This window comes from Haemaphysalis longicornis, unplaced genomic scaffold (genome assembly GCF_048455015.1).
Source record: "Haemaphysalis longicornis isolate Haplotype H1 unplaced genomic scaffold, Haemaphysalis longicornis Haplotype H1 scaffold_1, whole genome shotgun sequence".
Classification (NCBI taxonomy): Eukaryota; Metazoa; Arthropoda; class Arachnida; order Ixodida; family Ixodidae; genus Haemaphysalis; species Haemaphysalis longicornis.
The window spans coordinates 427,406,642-427,427,394 of record NW_027526203.1 but is presented as its reverse complement, the minus strand read 5'-3'; the positions used below and the strand labels follow the sequence as shown (position 1 = coordinate 427,427,394).

Genomic DNA, 20,753 nt, shown 5'->3' with positions numbered 1-20,753 from the left:
CGGCACGTCGAGACTTGTTCAAGGACACAGAGGCCCCGCGATCTCAGCGGAGTCCTCCTCTCTCCCCTCTCTCGGACTCAACGTGCGCCGAGGCTACCGACTGTCCCGAACTCTGGAAAGAGCGTTGTGTGTGTCTGTGACGTTCGTGGCATGTTGCCGCTTGTTGGCGTTTTGACCGTTACGGCTTTTGGGTATAAATAGAAGCCATCCAAGCGCTGTAACTCATTCCTGTTTGAGCAGCGAATCCATGCTGTCGCTCTGCTCGAGTCCTGTATTGTAACCTCGCCCGTCGGGGCATTGTTTTTTTTTTTGGCTTCGGCTCACCTCTCGCTATGAAGTAAACAGTTACGTTAGCCTACGGCTTTTGGACTTCTCCACGGCTGCAACAGCGGCTGGCCGCTCGCATCATACACGCTACCACTCGTATGTCGGAGGCCACGGAGCTCGGATCGGGTGCCCCCGCCCGGTCGCAACAGTAGCTTATGTAGACTCGAGGTAGAAGCAGAACTGCGTTCTAGCCGGTGTTTATATATTGATAGGAATTTTTTCTGCACCCCTTCAAGATACTGATGGCTGGACTTACAGGTACCGTTCTAAACGACGGATGAGTATTATAATTGAGGCAAGCAAATTGATGAATAAAGCTTTAAAAAAGGAACAAGAGAGGTGAAATCTCTAGTAAACCTGCACACCGCACTCAGAGGGCGGAGTGCCCGACCGACCATTTGTCTGATGTGGGGAGTGAAAGTGAGTGAACTGTCGAAAAGTACTCTAATAATAATAATAATAATAATAATAATAATAATAATAATAATAATAATAATAATAATAATAATAATAATAATAATCAAATTGTTTTTATAGTGCCTAGGTACAGCCGTAGCTTTTGTTCTGGCGCATTAAAAAAGGACGACGTCCCACAAATACATCCACACGTGAGAAAAACAACAAAATATACAAGCGAAAAAAAATAAAAAACTGAAATGAAGAAAGTAAAGGTGATATAACAAAATCAATGATTTCAGTACACTAAAGTTGGAACAATCACGAAATGATAAAACACAGTGGTAATAAAAATTTGGCAAGGCAAACGGGCAGATGTGCAGGAGTAGGCACAGTTAAATAAACTCGAGCAAGAAAAACGGAAATGGGGCAATGAAGATAGATTTAAAACTCGGAGGAACCAAGTCAGGGTGAGAGAGAAATCAGACGTTCGCACAAGAAGAAGACCGAAGTGGTGTATGAAACAGGTCAATATTAGGGGAGTAGAGATTGTATGCTTCTTGAAGGCGGTACAAAGGGCAGTGCCGATTGCATGTGTTATGGGTACGAAGTATAGGGGACTTCCGGGTAATTTTCGGCTGTACTCTAAGGTTTAAATTTACAAGCAGGTCCGAACAAGAAATATTCCCGCGAACAAGTTGAGATAGAAAAATGAGGTCAGCTTTGGTTCGTCTTTCCATCAAACATTGGAGAGGATTAGAAATAAAAAAAATGAATCAGAACCATTGCCACTGTGGCGGGAGAAACGATGTTTGCAGATAGTTATGAACTTATTTTGCGCTTTGTCAATAATATTACTGTTCGACTGGCGCGTGCGGTCCTAATCAGAGGAATATTTTAAAACATGTCGGACAACAGACAAATAAAGCTTTAGTAGTGAGACAGGTGAGACAGAAATAGAATTTGCGTGAGGAGAAAAGTTTAGCGCAATGTCAAAAACCACCGCACGGTCAGAAATGTTTGACACACGCGGTAGCGGCACACTTTTGACAACGTACGGTTAAATGATGGGGTGTGTTTTACGAGTGTAGGACAAAACCTTCGTTTTAGTGCCACTCAGAGGAAGTTTGTTTGCGGAGCACCAGTTGCTAAAAGAATCAACATCAGATTGAAGAGCCATGCAATCTAGAACGCTATTACCTTTTAAATATTTTGATGTCGTCAGTATACAACAGAAAAGAAGAGTGATTTATAAAGGTTGGGTCGTCACTAAAAAACAAAAACAAAACAAAACAGAAACTAACGGGGCTCCAGAACAGATCCCTGAGGCACAGCCCTCCCTTATCATTAACAGATACGAAACACGACCGATGCAGAAGCAACGAATGGTCAACTACGTCAAATACATTGTATCGAGCTGACCAGATCCATGCACAGCTTCCCAGGCAAAAAACATCGACAGTACTTGAACGGCCAAATAAAAAGCCGTGATGTTCAGGAAGCATGATGTTTGTTTACACTACTCGACAACATTACGTGTAAAATTGGCTTGAGAATTTTGCTCGGCGTGCAGAGGACAGGAATTGGCCTGCAATTTTCAACATTTGTTTTCACACCAGATTTGTACACCGGAGCGATACGCGCAACTTTCCAAAGGCATGTAAAGGTAGATACTTTATACTGTTGATAAACATAGAAGCGAGAATTCGAGCCAGTATGACCCCATAAGCTTTTAGTTGAGCGGGGGGAATTCCATCCGTGCCAGAGGAAAGAGATGGCCTTAGCTGTTTAAGCGCCTTGAGAACCGTCCTGTTCGCATATAAGGATGATACAGATTTCTGAAGAAGACTGTTGTATGGCGCAGGAGAGGATGTTGGATCCAACTAATGAACTTTATTTCTCAGCAAATGCATCCGCAACGGAAGCGACATCGTTCCCTCTGTCATTGAGAAGGCAGATGTTTTCTCGGCTCTTCGCGGGAGCGGGAACGAACGTGCTGACAGAACAAGCATTTGGAACTCCAGGCAGCATCATTTTCAACAGCAGAGATGTAATGCGACCGATCCCGCTTATAGAGCTGTTTGCACAAAGATCTCTAATAATTGCTGTTGCCAAGACTCCCTATTTGTCCACCGTGCCTTGATATAGGCATGCTTTTTACAAAGCAGCTCGGAACTCACCTGAAAACTAAGCAGGGAATTTAAAATTCTTGTGTGGCTTGCACGGGATGAATATGCCCATACCTTCTTGCATAATATAAGAAAATTTCTCGACGTGCTCGTCGACTGAACCAGCGTTAAAAACATTAGACCAATCAACATCAGACACATAATTATAAAAACCTATCTAGTCCCCAGCGGCAAAGTTAAAGGCATGACGTGCAAATGGACAGGAGTGAATGAACGAGGGGAACAAGGTCAACAAACATGCAGTGGGAGATGATACGTGTTAGGACACACAAGACGGTCGTCAGACTTAGAAACGTCGAGATAATGAAGATTTTAAAAGCAGAGGTCAAGCGTGTTCGCGTTGCAATTTTTTACACCACTTTTTTCGCCCTCGACCTCAGTAAAAAAAAAAAAAAAAAAAAAAAGCCAAAAGACAGGTGCCTTTCCTTATAGCATAGTGGTTCTGATGGTGGACAGTACCATACGACCAGTCGATACCAGGCGCGTTAAAATCACCTGTGATACAAAAGTCATGACAGGGATTTGAGGTAATGACGTTTTTTTATGGCAGAAATACCGCACTGCAGCTCTTCGGGAAAAATATTTGGAGGAAAATAAAATGTAGATAGCAATATATTCCGTTTTCCTGGGCAGCATAATTCCAGCCACACAGATTCACCCACAGTTTCAATATCACGGCGTCTCAAGAAGTAATAGAACGATCCACAGCTATAAGGACACCTCCACCAAAACTTTTACCGTCCGCACAATCACGGCCACTGCGGTAAACATTGGAATTTTCGGTAAAATAGTCCCCTGAGGCAATATCTATTTGAAGCGAGGTTTCCATAAGAATAGTAATGTGAAAAGTGGATGAAGATACAGAATAAAAAACTCACTAGCCTTTATCCGAAGGCCACGAACGTTTTGGTACAAAAGGAGAAATTTTTCTTCGTTCATTTTTAAAATGCGAGTGACTGCTTACTTCCATCTGTTTGTTATATTTCCTGCTTTCATTTGTACCACCTGCCTAAGTCTTTACAAGAGATTGCAGTATCAATAAATAAAAGAAAAAAATTGGCCGAGTATCTGCTCCTTTCGTTGCAAATGTCGTCAAAAGACGATAGTCTTTGTAGACATTTGCCAAGGAAATGCCCCCCTCTGCTTTCCCGCTCAGCTCTCATGCTGTTTCTGTTCCGTCGCGCTCATCCAAAGGTAAACACACTAAAGGTTTGCTCAAGGCGATTTGAATTTACCGCGTTCCCCTGCTACAGGCCTGGTTCCTCGATGCCAGCGCTGCAGTACGGCGGAGACGCGCGTTTGGCGGTGCCACGTTGTCACTTCGTCCGCGTTGCTTGGGGTAGGGTGTGTTGCAAAAGGCAGCTGACTTTTTTTTTCAGCCGAAGTGTTGATGGACTAGAAATTTTTTGTGGGTACCCACCTGAGTGCCTACATCATTCTCCAACGAAATTCAAGAAAATTCTATCTGCAAAAATTTTTCTTGTACATGTTACAAAGTTAGAGCAAACTTCATGACAGTTTCCGAGATTATCTGGCACGCTGAGGCTTCTGGTACTTCGCGAGGACTTGAGAACGCTCCCAACTATTCGAGTTCTTGGAAGGCCATGTAGATGTACAGATTCTGCTTTCCGAATAAGCTGAGCGTAATCATTTGCCGCTGTAACCTTTTCGCGTTCGTCGGGGACATAGCAAGAGAGAGAGATATATGTCTGGAAGCATTGCTTAGGCCGTAAATAAGCACAGCTAGAGCCCGCCTGGAGAACTGAACAGCATGGAGCAAGCGAGGAACGTTGAGTACGTGCCTTTGTCCAGCAGAGCTTCCGCTGGTGGCAAGGTGCAGGCGTTGAGGCGAAAGGGCCTGCTCCGGCCCTTGGAGTTAGCGGCGAACACGCGTGCCTCGAACTCGGTGCCCGGCCACAGCTGGCCAACTCGGAAACGGGGCTCGGGGCCGCTCACGTTCCGCACCAGCACCTGAAGGCAACCACGTTCGTCCGCAAATCGAAGGTCGCGTCGCACGAGCGAACTACAAACTTTACTGCCATCAAGCACTGCTTATACTGAACGCAACACATACTATATATTATACAGGGTGATCAAAGTTAAAGTCGACAGGTTTTTTTTTAAATGGGCGCTTAGATTTTCGCGAAGACCACCCCCCAGTGAGGTTATGCGCCCAGGGGGACACATAATTAGGAGGTAATTATTGATGTAGGTGGCCTAACTAACTAAATGTGATTAATTAACTTTTTAGTGGCTACAGTAACCAGGTATGTTTGTATTGGAAAGTTAGACGCAATCATGTTTCTACGCAGTTTCAATTAGCAGACTTCTTCTAGCGCATCCGTACTCTGAGATATTGAACTGCGATGTTTAATTGCCGCTCGCATGATTGCGCATGCTAGAAGTCAAGACCGGAGCATAGCTCCTCCCTTTTGTTCTGTGTTTCGATAGCGGTTCCGAGTACTGCAGATTGCGATAACGCCAGCCAAGAATGAATGGGTGCCAGTTATCATTTTTGCCTATGCCTCCACTCCTTTGTCGAACTAAACACCGTAACAGCAGAAACGTCACAGAAGGGAGGAGCTTTGCGCCGGTGCGGACTGTCTTGCATGCGAACGGCAGTTAAACTTCGCCGTTTGATATCTCGGACTACCGAGGCGCTAGAAGAATTCTGCTAATTGAAACTGCGGAAAAACATGATTGCATCTAACTTTCCAATACAAAAACATACCTGGTAACTGTAGCCACTAAAAAGTTAATTAATCAATTTTAGTTAATTAAGCCTCTGATATCTATAATTACCTCCTATTTATGTGTCCCCCTGGGCGCATAACCTCACCGTAGAGGTGGTCTTCGCGTAAATCTAAGCGCCTATTTAAAAAAAAAAACCTGTCGACTTAAGTTTGATCACCCATATAAAGTAGGAATGTCCGGGGTAACTTTTTTCGTTCTGTTTTTGAGAGACAACAGCATCAGGGGCCCTTGAATTGGCTTTAAGAGTACAAGCTACAATATTACTTGCGCAGTGATCTGCACGCAAGGTTACTTCCGTTTTCGGTGACCCCGGGAGGAGACCCGCGCTACCATGCCCCGAGAGGACTGCGATGGCCTAGATATTTTTGCCGGATGGTCAAATCAGCAGGAAAGGCAGTAGCGGTTGAAAAGTCACGCTCATCGCTCGTTACGAAAAAGTCGAGCCAAACATTCCTTTTTTTAAGCATGGCCGGAGTGCGGAAGGCGCGTGGGCTCACTCACCTGGTGCTGCGAAGCGGATACGCCCCTCTGGAGGACCGAGCCCTCGGGCGGCCCGTACACTTCGAGCAGGTAGACGAGGTTCTCGGGGGGACGTGCCAGCAGGGAGGGCCTTTGCGCAGCAGCCACCAGAGAGGCGCCACCGGCCCCCGTGGCTGCGGACTGACCGGACGTGGACCGCACCTCGCGGCACTCCACCGAAAAGCTGCGCTCCGTCAGGTTGCTCACGCTGCAGTTCTCCAGGGGCTCGGGTGGACCTGCGTTGCCAAGAACGACAGGAAACTTCCACAACTCTTCCAAGTAGCTGGCTCCCCCGTGACCGAAGTATAGTACGTGATCATGGTGTAGCAACTGCGATAGGTAATGTTGAACCGAACTTGGTGAAATAGGCAAGTCCCGAGAGAAAGAGAGATCGGAATGTAATCTAATCGTGCAGTGCCGCGGTGTTTGATTTATGAAATATCGTAAACAACGTCGTAGCCCCAGCAAACATTGCGGAGATTATATATATTTCAGATACACACACATATGCACAACTTATAAGGGAACGAAACATAGTCTACACTTGTATTTTCTCGTACCTGTTCCAATAAGAATCATTTTTCTGGGGAAATTCTCGCCATGCGTTGTCGACAAGAGTTGCGCACGTCCGCTCATAAACATTTTAGTCAATACAGAGTTTTAGTACAGCGTTTGTTGCTTTTGTGTACGCTAAATAAACGCTAAATTTTTGCGTCCCGCTACGTAAACACCGCGAGGGGAGTTTTATTAGAACGTCTCATCAGTTTTGCGTAGCGACACGCTAATGCATACGGCGCCATCTGTCGAATGTTTTGCGAAATGACTCGCCGGCTGATCTGATAGCGGAGTGCTGGAGTGTTTGGACATTTTACGACTATCCAAACAAGTGCAAACAAACGCTTTCCCGTCAGTGTTGAATGCAACACGGCCACAGCACGACATGAATATTCTCTTACCTGAGTACGTTTCATAAAGAAAGCGTTAAAGTCCCGTAGAACTTCTTTTGTGCAATCGCAGAGAATGCCCTGAACCGAATGCCCGGGTTTGACGCATACATTTTATTCAACTTCAAAACAATCCAGAGAGGCGTTTCGAACGAACACAACGTAACAACATGCGTTGCAAGTCTGAACCTCAATTGACAGGCGATCGGTTGCCTCCTCCTTCCCGTCCAAAATTCCGCACTCACCTCGCGCGCAGTTTGCGAGGACGAACAGCAAGTCACTTAACTCTGGCGCGCAAGCTGAGTAGGCTTTTAGCCACGCACACTGCACATACCCGATGCGAGGTTGAGTCGTACGTCGCTCGAGAAAGATAATCCAGAGCATGGGAAGAACTATCCAACCGCAGAAGCACAACGTCGCATTTCATCGCGAAGCGAACGCGTTTACAACACACACAAACACACACACACCCAGCTTCGGTCGCTAGCTTGGCTGCAAGCTTCATTCGGACAGTCAGCGATGTTACGACGGTACAGAGCTGCGCGAGGGCGGCGTGCTAACCACTTGCCGTATTTGAAAACACAGGAGAAAAGAACTAGGTCCATCGGAAGCAAAGTACTCTCCACAGAAGGGAAGAACCGTGAATGGTTGTCGCGCCACTTGCCGCCATGTTGGAAACGCAAGCGGCCTTATGTACACACGCTATTTTGCTGAAATAGCGTCCGCTAATCAGAAGCGGCTTAACGTACGGCGCATGCGCAGTGAGAACGACGCAAAGAAATAGCGTCCGCTAACTGTTTGCGTATGGTTGCGTACGTTATTCTAAAACTCTCTAATGAAACAACATTAATGCGCTCTGCGCATGCCGGGAACAAAGCAAAGTTTTCAAGAATAGGGTAAGTTTTGGGAAACAGTTGATCCGAGCATCTCCATTGAAAAAATCACTCAAATGCGGGACATCGATCTACCGACAAAACACAATAAAAATCACCTTTACGTCGTCTCCGCTCTTACGCCCCCCGACTCCCAACCTCAGCAACCAGTGCGTGCGGACCCATGAGTAAGTTAATGAAAGAACAGCCTGTTCCTCTTAGTCGTCTGTTCCAGAGAAAGCAATTAATTGACTGTACGAATACGCCTCGCTGCCGTAGCCAAACTCTCAAACTTGACGTGTGAGTGCGTTGTGTATAAAACAAAGCGCTGACTGTATGAGCTACCAGGAAAATTTGGGCTGGCATGCGTAATCTATCGTAGAATGCTTTGTGCGTATAGTTCCAGCCATCAACGGTGGGTGCGTATATGTGAACACGCGGTGCTGCTTGGGCTCATCGCTATTTCCACATCCTGGTATTATTCCGCACCAAACTAGGGGCTCCGTAAGATGAAATAATCTGCGTCTTATCGTAACAGCGTCGGTAGAACTGTGCGCGCAGAAGCTTTTGGAGTACACCCTGAGCCTGCGGAGGGATGCCGGTAGAGCCATGTTCACTGATGCGGTAAGGTGCAGCTAACGCCCTTGTCACACGTGCAGGCAATCGCACCTAACTGCGGCTGCCCGGCCTAACCTCGGTTAACAATAGCGCGTTTCCACGCTGTCACGCACAAAGTTTGGTTCCTTGTTTCGTTTTGGAATGTGGTAGCACTTTTTTTTTCTTTTTTCTGGGAAATGGTGTAAGTATAAAAGCGTTACGGCTTATTTTAGTCAAACTGTTTCTAAGGGTATACATTACAACGGCCAGACCCCATAGACCGTATAGACACCGTCACCATCCAGCAGGCATGCATGAATTCTATTCATCACTCATCGCAGCGTAAATACCAGTTCTCTTGTTAGAACGCAGTTCAGTCGGTTGTTTTGCAAGTGCGTATCAACGCAATCCCCCTCCCCCGTCCCCCCCCCCCCCCCCCCCCCCACCTCTTCTGAAGAGCAAGTAAACAGATTGGAAAGAGCAGCATTACCGCTGCACTTTCTGGAAACCAGTAATACGTTAGTAACGATGTTACAATTTGAAGGATTAAACGGAGCTTGTAAGGCTCCGTTTGAGCTCGAAAAAAGAGTAATTGGGGCTAATTTTGTCGTGTCGTAACATGTCACTGCGGCTGTTTACGATAACAGATACTGTGACCCCGGTTAACGCCATCCATGTGACAAGGTTTCAAAGCAGCCCATTATTAGCAAGCATCGAACGATTAGCAGGTAGGCGCCTTGTCAGGTCGGGAACCCGCAAAAGGAGCCAGATCAAGGGCGTGCGCAGAAAACACGCACCATAGCGAGCGAGCTTTCTCTCCAGGCGCCTTTCTCCGCCCATCGACAGCGGTATACAACGCAGGAAGGATTGCACTGCCTGCGCGATTGTGCCTGGACTGCGCCCAACGGCAAGACGTTCGCCCAAGCTCTCCCTGAGTGTCCTCAGTATGATGTGGCATGAGCCATCCTGATGAACGGCTTCCTGGCCCTGGGGCTGCCATGCTCAGGAGCAGCTTTTCTCCAGTTGCGTTCCCCTAAATTCAAAAACACAGCCAGCTGTCAAGAACGTCGAGAAAGGCGTAGGGGCGGTATTGTTTGCCTCTTTTTCATGTGAAAGCGGGAATTTTGAAATTGTCACTCACGACGAATGAAGTTTTTTCGTGTGTTGCACTGAATTGTTGTTATTGATGAAGCATCCGATTATAGCGGTGCTCAGCTGTGTTTATAAATTTCTATTTATTTTATTGTTTACTTAAAATTGCCATAAATTTGCCCTGCTTCTTTGTTGGTCCATCTGAAATCGGAAAATTATTTATTATTGATTTTGCGATTGGTAGCAGCGGCCCGTTAAACTTCGTTGCTACGGGAGGGCATTTACTTTGTTCCTTTTTCCCTTCTTGTCCAGTTGCTCAATAACGTCTAGGGGCCACGAGTGGCAAGAGAAGGTGATCAGCGAGTAGATTGCCCCTCACAGGTCGTAGACGCTGGAGTCGCGGTGGTTGGTTAAAATGAAAGTCCCATTCACCGCCGGTTGTCGGACGGCGCTGGCTCCACAAGCAAAGGAGCGCGACATAGCATTTGATCTTTCTCTTGGAAGAAGAATTTTCGCTTAAAATCCGCTGCCGCTATTGCAAATCTATAGGTTCTGTTTGTCAGTCTGCGAGTGCTTCTTTTCACCGGGATTTTATTTCTCTGTTAGGAGGCAGTTGCAGAAAAAACAAGAATTTTCAAAAAATATTACGCAATCTCAACTATTAACACAAATTACCATGATCGTTATACTTTTTCGTACGTATCCAGACGACGAAACAAGCAAAAAAATAAGACGCGCGCGAAACTTATTTGTCGGCGCTAAACAACACCTCTCTGTGTGGTGCTGTTATTTCCACGTAATCCCCGTGACAACCCTCCAGGCGCGACAGCGTCACGCAACAAACCAGTCATGCTGCCCGTTGAGAAAACATCCGTGTATCTCTCAGCTGCAGCGACATGAATGGCACATCCACTGTATTAATCACATTTCGTATCATCACGCTCGTATCTGCTCCACGCACTAAAACGACTTTTCCGAGAAAGGCGTTTCCGGAGTGACGGCGCCATCGTGTGCGAGCGGAGTAACGGCCAGCACAAATCATTTGTAATGCTACTCCTCACGGCTTTACGCGAAACTCAATTCCTCGCCATCTCTCCTTGGCCTTTGAGCCGTGTTACCGGAAGCGATGCTTCAGTGACTTCACAAGCAGTGATGATGTCAGTGCAGTGACGCGACAACGTCTGCGGAACTAACCGGCTCTGCCCGTGAACTAACGAGAGTGCTCTTAGGAAGGGCTTCTTCAGTTTGCCTGAACGCGTTGTTAAGGAAACTTGAGCTTTGGTTATAGATACTGGTCCCCAAAGGGGGCCCTTTAATACCGTGACGTCATGGCTCATATTGTACACCTGACTCCCCTCTTCCCCCCCCCCCCTTTTATGTCACACACGTAGTTAATTGTTAGGGAGCGTCTAGTACGTTTTCCTACCTTGATTATAAAAATAATCAGCTCAGATACATTGCAGACATTGCCTATTAATGTTGCTGATTTTGCTCGAAACAAAATAGCAAAATGTGTACCGAAAGAGGACATGAAGGATATTTATTATGGCGCTTTTGCTTAAAGACTACCAACTATGTAAGAAAAGCCCGCTGAATTTAACGTATGAACAGGTTGATCGTCTCATGCAATACACTGCGCATCATAGATGCTCTCGCACCGGTTCACATCAGATTGCCTATTACTCGCGCCAACACAGTCGTTACAGCCACGTGCCTGCGGCTGTATGTTAAGCCTCCTCCGCCGCTTTGCGCATTTACTTTAAACTTCAGGAAAGTTGAGCCCTTCATGATTCTTTTAATCATTATTTCACATTTCTGCTTTTTGGGGGTCGTAACAAAATGGGCCAAAAATAGGGCTGTGGGTGCAACATTTCAGTGCGAACTATAAAGGCGCTAAACGCATTGCTTTACATGGAAAGCGGTTTTTGAGGTGATAGCCGCCAATATGACTTTCGCTCTGAGCCTTCTAAGGGGTATTGATCCCAAAACTTTTGGAGCGCAAGAGGGCGAAAAAAAGGGAGGCAGAATAGCGGGGGGAGGGGGGGGGGGGGGGCGGAGGAAGTGCTGGTGCATCGGCTGGTTGGAGCGCTGACAGAGGCCTCTCACATGGCCCACACTGCATCGCGTTTCTGAGCGCAGTTGGGTGTGAATATAAGTAACGCCGACCAGAGTGAGCGGGCTTTTCACTTAACTTTATTGCTATGGGATGATTACGGATCGTGCGCTGGGCGTTGCAACAGCGCACACTCAAGGAGGGCCGGCAGGCTTTGTAAACGAAGCCAAGATATGTTCGTCGTCGCTTAAAGAGAACAGCGGCGGTTGGAGGAAGGGAACCGGCACCTGTGCAAGGGGAGAAAGAAGCCGCGAAAAGGTGCTGGTATCGTTTGAAACTGAGATATTGAGTTGTGGGGAAAGCGGGAAGAGGTGGTGCCTCCAGGGCGTTCAAGATGCGTACTCGGGCGATACACAATTGTTTGACAGGGACTTTGTGGGTAAACCGTTTGTAACAGTATGCGGAGTGTGCAACCGTCGACAGCTACCTTCGCGGCAGGGTGTCGAACCTGAACCCAGACCGATATTTTTGCCCGAACTGAATCCGAGCCCGAACCGTTATTTTGTGAGCACGCTGAGCCCGAACCGGAACAGAATGCAAAAACAAATAACCCTTACCGGTTCATGACGAAACGATTCGACCATTGGTTGTTGATAATGCGTGGTCAATGCAATACCGGGTTTTTCTGTTTCACGCCCCATCACTTTCGCAACATCTCACGCTCTTATTCCTTCAGATATATCCCAACACGAGGAAAGGAATCCGCGCCGATGTTGCGACGGTATAGGTTGCTGCTGATAGCGCGAGCGGAATGCAAGGCTCACCAAACGAAATGTCACACTCTCCGGAGTCTACAGGTCACATAAGGCAGCGACGTTTCCCTTGACTCCCTCCAACTTCACAGGGGAAATCAGACCGCAACATCGCCCAGACCCTAAATATGCCCCCTTGTTTCATCGCATCATTTGCTTTAAAAGGATGCACGCCTAGAAAGCGTAGACACGAGCAAGTTTGGCCCACAGGAGTCGCTCAGTGGCTAAGCCATTGGCTGCTGGCCCCAAGGAGGCGGGTTTGATCGCTGCCTCCAGCTGCCGTTTTCCTAAGGTAGACGAAAAACAAAGCCGTCCATGACTCAACATTTCGACGCACGTTAAAGAACCCCAGATGGTCCAAATTTCTCTGCCGCCCAGCAATATACGGCGCGCCGCATAGTAAAGGAGTACCATCGGAGCATCAAACGCGCGAAGAGATTGCCAAGTGTGTTTCCACTGGGAAACAAAAAATGAAGGACCCATCGCGTGGTCTTAAATTAGTCCGCGCAGAGTTCATACAAGAATATTTCTCTTTTTTTTTTGCTGCCTTCAGCCGTAGAATAAGCAAAAACCAGAAGACAGATTTTGCTCTAGACGTTCCTTATTTTGTCCGACCTTTCCCAAGAAATTGCCATTACTGCGAACGTAGCGAGCGCCGTGGTGCGTGGAGGAATCGGGTTTTTCAGGACTAGCGGGAAAAGTCGCGTTTTTGTAACGTATCCAAATGAGAATAATATGTACCGCAGAGAAAACTGTTACCGTATGGTAGGCACTTTGTCCTATTGCAAGAAACTGTATCCTCCGATCTTTCAGGCACAAGGTATTTTGTCTTGGAAGAAAAAACAGAAGATGACACACGCATAAAGGAAAGCCCATCCTGCACTGTCTCATTTTCCCGTTGCGCATACTTTCTGAATTGTTGCGCTGTTCTCTTTCGGTGCTGCTTTGTTTTAGGAGGTGCACTTTTACTTCGGTATTACTCCATTCCATTCTTCGGTATCTCGTGCTATCCCAGACATGTCAACACCCCCACACCAACCCATCCCGGGGCAACCTTTGCCGTGTCCGCTGGCGGTTGGAGTCTTTCACGGAATTGGATTAGTCGTGGTTGGCCACTACAGGCCCAAAAAAAGACCAGGCTGCTTCCGCCAACAACCTGGGCGCGAGTGTGCCCGGACGTGTCGGTCGTGGTTTCTGCGCCGATTTGGTGCTAACGGCTGAATACGTGCCAAGAGGCTTTCTTCATCCCCCTCGACAACGCCTGTCTTGAGCAGATTCTGGGGCTATTGCAATAGTGATTCTGTATAAACCTTAACGGGGAGAGCAGCTTGAAAAAATCGTGCTGAGGTGGAGCGTCCTGATAGCAAGTGGAGACGGTGGCTTCGATTTTATAAATCAAGATAAGCGTAGCCTTCTATACAACCCTGCGGAATTTTTTTCTGAAGTCGTTTCTAGTTGCTTCCCGCTTTCATTGAGACGGAAGGAAACTTGATGTTTCCTGAGAAATAATTCTGTTTTCTTCCCCTCAACCCCCCCCCCCCCCCAAAAAAAAAAGAAAACTTTATTATCCCTTCGTAAATAAAATTGAAAGAAGCGCGAAAGCTTTCTGACACCAAACCGCGTCTAAAGTACATCAAAACCATCGCCGAAAGTCCGTCCAAACTTCGCTGAAAGTGAGTCCAACCGATCGTCAAACCTTCAACGACCCAACTCTCAAACGAAGAACGAAGCCATGCGACGATTTTTCGTGCGCTAAGTAAACGCATCTACCTAGTACGAGCTCAATGCATACCTATACGTGGTTTATGAGTTAAAGGTATACTACGGTATTTCTTCTTCTTGATCGGTATTGTCTGATATAGAACCGTTCCTTTTTCGCGATTTTCAAGTAACCATTTTGACTCAATGGAAGCCCGATTTCGCGCATGCGCCTTGTTTCCAGAGATTTTATCGGAGCCTTTCGGTCGACCAACCAGCCTATGGGGCTATGGGGAAGTTCATTAGTTTATTGACAGGCCGCCATCGGTCCCACAATGAAAGCTGTCGCTTTGAAATATTAAAATTTCTGCCGTGTCTGGGATCCTTCACACAGTAAAGAAATGGCCGGTCGTATACCTAATTAACTTGACAATTCCATGAAATGTAATACACGCCACGACTTTGAATTAAACTGTGAGTGTATTGGTCCCCAATACTTCGCTTCGGTCGTAACCGCCTGGTATTGCGCGCCTATTACATTTTACCTGAGCAAATGGCACTGTCTTAGAAACCCTTTAAATTCGAATGAAACTTATAATCTCGCTCACCGATCAAAATGTTTATTTCATTACGGAGTTGAACGCATTGGGCGTTTCTTGAAAAAGCAGGTAGTCAATCGACGTACCATTCGGCTAGGCTCCGTTTCTTTCACTTTGTTGTAACAACATAACTTCATTAGGAATTCCTGTGGAAACGCTTCGGGTCTATGTTTTACTACCTGAAAGGGCTTTAAGTGTCACCACAGTAATATTGACCTTGTAAAACCGTAGGAGTTTCACGTCACATCACTTTTTTTATTACGCTATGCGTCTCTACTTCATAACTGCCCTTCTGTTGGCACACACTTGTAAATTGGCTGGTGGGGACTTTATTGATTTATTTTCACTTTTTGAGAAAAAAACTTATTGGTGACCAATATAACATTCAATGACGTCGACGAGCAGACTAATTTAAATAAAAATAAGAAGGTTCATTTTATGCGCTGGTTTTCAGCTGAATTAAAAGATGTTTTCGGAAGTAAAACTAAAAACTCGCAGAACTCTACAAGAACGGTGGCACAGTGATTCGTTCCAACTCGGGTTTCTTTGTATATATTTGCTTGAGCACAATAGCTCTACTTGCATCGCCATGGTAGAATATTGCGAAACCCACATTGCTAGGTATTTTTTTTTTTAATCTTGGGAAGCTAGAGATTTTAAAACTTTTACTACGATAGCCTCGATGAGAGTGGGAGAGAATATCCAATGTTAATTCATTTGCTGAGCAGTCCGCTCCGTATACGGCAAGAATACAGATACTACTCCTTTCAACTTTCTTTCCGGTCGGATAAATCAGCAGAATAGTTTATTTCCCAAAGCCTCGTTTCAAAAGCCCTAAAGAGAATGAAACTATAGTTTTAGGCCAGCGTCGATGGCATTCATTCGGCAGTAGTGAAGGCGTTTGGTAACGTGCGTGTTCCAGTTTTGATGTGTATATTCGCGGTATAGAATGGTACGTGTCCCACTCGTGGGAAGCAGCGTGAGTTGTTCCTCCAGCGGTGGTTCAGTGGCTAAGCCGTTGTGCTGCTAAGCACGAGGTCGCGGGTTCGATTCCCGGCCACGGCGCCTTCTTTTCTGATGGAGGCGAAAAGGAAAATTGCCCGTGTGTACGGGATTTCGGCGCACGTTAAAGACCCCCGGTGGTCAAAATTAAACCGCAGCCCTCCACTACGGCGTGCCTCATCGCCTGCGTTGCGTCGGCGCGTTAAACCCTACAATCAATGAGAGTTGTTCCTCCATGTTCTAGTCAAGCTCGAAGCTACACCCCACAAACTAACAGCCGTTGCTTCACAGCTTCTAAAATGTATGAGTCTGTACTGCACATGCTACTCATTTTCCGTATCAAAGCCCCAATAATACTTGAGCAATACGACTTCCTCACCAGGTGATCAAACAAAACCAATCGTGTCGATTTTATTCTGCACGCATCGGAAGCTGTGCTGGGGATCGATCACCTAGATGTCGTTTGCTTTGATCTGAGTAAGGCTTTTCGTACCACCTTCCAGGAGCTATTATATAAAAACATTGCCTCAGCGCGATTTACACGTGCCCCTCGCATCCCTCTTATGCAATTATTCATATAACAGGTCATGTTTCGCGCGTAGGCAGTCTTCTTTTTGCTAAGAGGCCACGAATGGTATCCCTCAGGGCTCTGTCTTCGGGCCACAGCTGTTTTCAATTTTGAAAACTGTTGCGTCAGCGGTGTTTATTTAATAAATATTTTTCTTCAGGCTATAACCTTGGCGGTGAAATACAACCAAGTGTGGATGAGGTTAACGACCAATGTGTTAATTTCTACAGAAAGTTAGCATCTCATCAGGGTAATTACTGTCCGGCTTTTCGATCCCTTCGCGTTGTAGCCTTCCTATCTTCTCAAGCTCTACACGGCTATTTGCCGTCCGCATTTTGAGTATGTTTCTGTTGTCTGGAGTGGCAAAACGAAGTGTAAGCTTACTGAGACTGCAAAAAAAAAACATTTATATCTCTCTTTAACTATCGCTTCGACAGTAATAGTCAACCTAACTTTGGCTCATCTTCTGTGTTGACACTATCGTGCTTAACCTCCAGGAAGAATAAAGTAGACATTATCTTCCTCATCAACATCATTCGCAGCACAGTGCCTTCTGTTGAGCTGCGTATGCCGAAAAGGTACAGCAAAAAGTGCAACACTTGCCAGACCCGAAGTATCTGCGTGGCTTTTCGCCTATATGCAGATTAAGTGTGCGAACCATCAGTACTCTGAGTAGGGTGGCGAATTGGGCAAGTTGGCCTACTTGCACGGAGGGGAACAGCAGCGCGAAACAACGGACAGCCAAAAAAACAAAATACAAAACAAAAAAAAAACGCTTGTCCTGTTAGATTCCTTTCGCCTTCTCTTGCCCCCGTTGCTTCGCGCTTCTCCCCACCATGCAAGTACTCTGAGTACCCAGATATATTTAATGAATCTTTTGTTTATGTAAGCATGTCTGTTAACTTATACCGACGTAATTTACCTTGAATATACTCGTGTGGATCACCGTGGCTTGCATTCGCGCGATTTGCTGCTGCGCAAAACATCCACAAATCTGTACTTGCTAGATTATCACATATCCAACTTTGCTCTGTTGATGCTTGTGTTCAGACCCATGGTCACTCGTCAGAACCTTGTTGTCGTGCTTCATCCGTACCTACATGTGTGTCTGCGTACGCGTGTTTCGTTCTGTGTACCCAGTCATGGCTTTATTTTATTCCCATGCGAGACGTCTGCATCGTGTTAAGCGGTGCCTGTTTTCTTTTGTTTTCTTTTATTTTGTAGTCCCGCGTGCCAGCACACGTTCTCCCGAGCACTTTAATAAGCGATTGATTGATTGATTGATTGATTGATTGATTGATTGATTGATTGATTGATTGATTGATTGATTGATTGATTGATTGATTGATTGATTGATTGATTGATTGATTGATTGACTCCCATTTCTTACTTTGTTTCTTGTCATCGGCCGTAATTTGCCATCTTGATACAGCATACCTCCTCTTGGCTGTTGATCCATCAAGGCCAATCAGACACAGTTTATTTATCAAGATGGCGAATTTCCGGAATGACTGGATTTCGAAAATAGCACCTCAGATATGTCTAGCTGGGGATCGGAAAAGGGTGGATTACAACGGCTAGCTCGCACAATGGGGCAACTACGAGGTGGCAATATACACTGAGGCAATTTACTAATGCTAATGAGCGAACAATATTTCATTATAACGATCATTTCAAATGGAATGTACTGATTGGCGGTACGATGCTCGAAGACAGGAAAAGACGACGCCTGTATTTTCCTGTCCAGCCGGCAATAGCCGATGTTGAACCATTTTCACTGAATCGGACCAACATAAAATGACGCTCCGGTTCAAAAGATGCAGGCCATATGATGTTTTCGAATGGACGTTGATCCAGCTTGGTGAGGCGGCTAATCGGTTTTCATGGCAAGCGGCTGAGGGATTCAGCGCTGTAGTGTCGCCTTTGAAAATTTCCGCATAAAATTCTTACTGAAGTGTCACAAAAAACGGCAAGATTGCGTTCGGTATAAAAAAGGATTCATAAATTGCATCGCAGTGCTAAAACTGCGCTGCTAAAGCAATGGGAATGGACAGGCACTTAGTTGGTAGTCTATTGTATGTAGATATTGGTTTAGAGCGCGGCTCTTGGACGGCAGTTCGTGCGTTAAGATCAACGACAACGCTGTCAGCATGACCGAGTGAACGGAGACCAAAGAGGAGGGCGAATGAGTGCAGGCGGAGCGCAGCGGCGAATTAATGTCTGTGATAGCGAAGAGAGCGCGAGGAGGAAAGCGGAGCATGGCTAAGGAGTGAGCAGCGAAGCGGAGTTCCGCAAGAGCAATGTGACCGCGGCGACCCGCTTAGGGATGGCGCCAGAGTAGAGCAGTTCATCCCCGATGACGTAGTCGGCAAATTGTGCGGTGAATGCGTCCATAATACAATAAATATAAGCACGGGGCTGCATAATTGGAGATCTGTCTGCGATGACTAAGAGATGGCGCTAGGGAGCATGCATGCATCTCGCGAACTAATTGCCACAATGTATAGCACAAGGAAAACAGCTGAATAACTGCGTGCAATTGTTCGATTGGGGAATATCGAATGGTTAGTGAATTTTCGTTTTCGTTTCACCTTGTCCAGTCGTATTCACACTGCTTTCTCTAGGTGAAGTTTTGTTTTTGTTTCACCTTGTCCAGTCGTATTCACACTGCTTTCTCTTGGTGAATTTTTGTTTGCGTTTCACCTTGTCCAGTCGTATTCACACTGCTTTCTCTTGGTGAATTTTTGTTTTCGTTTCACCTTGTCCAGTCGTATTCACACTACTTTCTCTACACCCTATGAAAAAAGCACCAAATGTCGCCGCCACCCCCCTCCCTCCATTCCTAACATAGTCCTAAAACTGATTTTTTTTTCCATAGCAGCTCGCCCTCGAGTGCATATGCGAAGTTATCCATCTGGCGCTCCTCGCACGGTTTGTTTTGTTATCACGGGAACTATACATCAAAACTTGGCATCTAATACACCAGAATACGTGTGCGTTGATCGAGTTCCGGAAAATTTCTGGCCTTAAGCAAAGTTTGGCTTTAATCTTTTCATATAAACAGGAAACCCAAACCCGTATTTCAAGGAGGTAATTACTGAAATATTAACAATTATTCATTTGTTGGGTGTGTGATCTGCTAGGAATATTATCTACCTGGCGATATACTCTAGCTGCAAACACGGAATATGACTTTCACTGGTATTCTCTTTTGTAAAAAAAAAAAAAAAACATTTAGCGAATTAAAACACTGCTCACTAACAATAAGTAAACTGTAAATGTGAGCTGAAAACAAGGCTCACAAACACGCCATACCGGCGAGCCACCTCTGTACATCAGCCGATGACGTGTTTCGATATGCCAGTGGTGTACTTTTTAATCAATTGAAGCACAAAAAAAAAAACCTGCAGCAGCCACGTAAATGCTACCAATGGATTCGATTATTTGGCCACCTAGGATTATTTGTTAGCAGTCACCCTCTCGAGGATGTCAGCCAAAATTTTGTTAAAAGTGAGCTGTAGTTAACGCTCAGTCACTGGTTATTGCTCTAATCACTAGAATGCGCTTCGAAATAGCTATTACGGATGTGTTCGTCACGATGAATACGTCTCCGTTCTGCCTGACCACCCCCATTGTTTATTCCACTACACTGCAGAAGCTTATGGCGATTATGCGATTACAAACTAAATGGTGGTTTGACGCGTAAAGCACGAGATAGATCTTTTTTGTGAAGATGCTCTTTAATTTGTGAACAGCCCTACTCCCCCACCGGAACCAGTAGCAGTGGCAGCAGAGTAGCGAGTTAGACTAGCTAGTCAGTGAAGGGCATATCCGAAAGCTAAAAGCAGCCCTGAAAGAAACAAGAGAGCACAGCAAGCGCAAAATATGGGCGCTGGGCAAACGGGACAGTGCAAGACCGGCATGCCTTTCTGCATGTGTCATTCCAGGATGTAGCGAAGTTTTTCAATTCCCCATTGCCAGCCCCATTGAAACCCATGTGTTTGCAAACTATGTGTAACGAAGGCGTTGCGACGGTTAACCTTGATGTAGCGAATTCGATACGCTGATGAGCCATTGTTCTTAGCTCTTTTTCTGAGAAATGAGCTGGAGCAATGTACCAATTCAGTGAACTTCGCCCGCACCGCAACATACGCACGTTTTCAGTGCGAGTGCGGTGTCGGTTAAGTGCTAGGTCTGCCTGTCAGTGTGTTGTTGTTGTTGTTGTAGCCATTTGTTTTAGACAATTCAAAACTGCCTTGGATGGCATGGCAAAAAGCAAACAAAACTGCCTGACGGGGCCATGCCACCCGTAACAATCAGAGGAGCAGCGG

At 46.0% G+C, this 20,753-nt stretch overlaps 2 protein-coding genes across 2 annotated transcripts in view; one reads left to right on the top strand and one right to left on the bottom strand.

The window, feature by feature from the left end:
* LOC144155693 (uncharacterized) overlaps window positions 1-20,753 on the top strand; it is a 654,708-nt gene that overhangs the window by 353,180 nt on the left and 280,775 nt on the right. The window lies entirely within an intron of this gene.
* The window catches only part of LOC144155692 (neural cell adhesion molecule 1-like), a 578,531-nt gene that overhangs the window by 302,963 nt on the left and 254,815 nt on the right, over window positions 1-20,753 (bottom strand). Inside the window, exons 8-9 of the mRNA XM_077687293.1 lie at window positions 6,168-6,421; window positions 4,715-4,883 (exon numbers count right to left, since the gene is read on the bottom strand). Of these exons, the coding sequence (XP_077543419.1) occupies window positions 4,715-4,883; window positions 6,168-6,421 (423 nt within the window). The remainder of the gene's footprint in view (window positions 1-4,714; window positions 4,884-6,167; window positions 6,422-20,753) is intronic.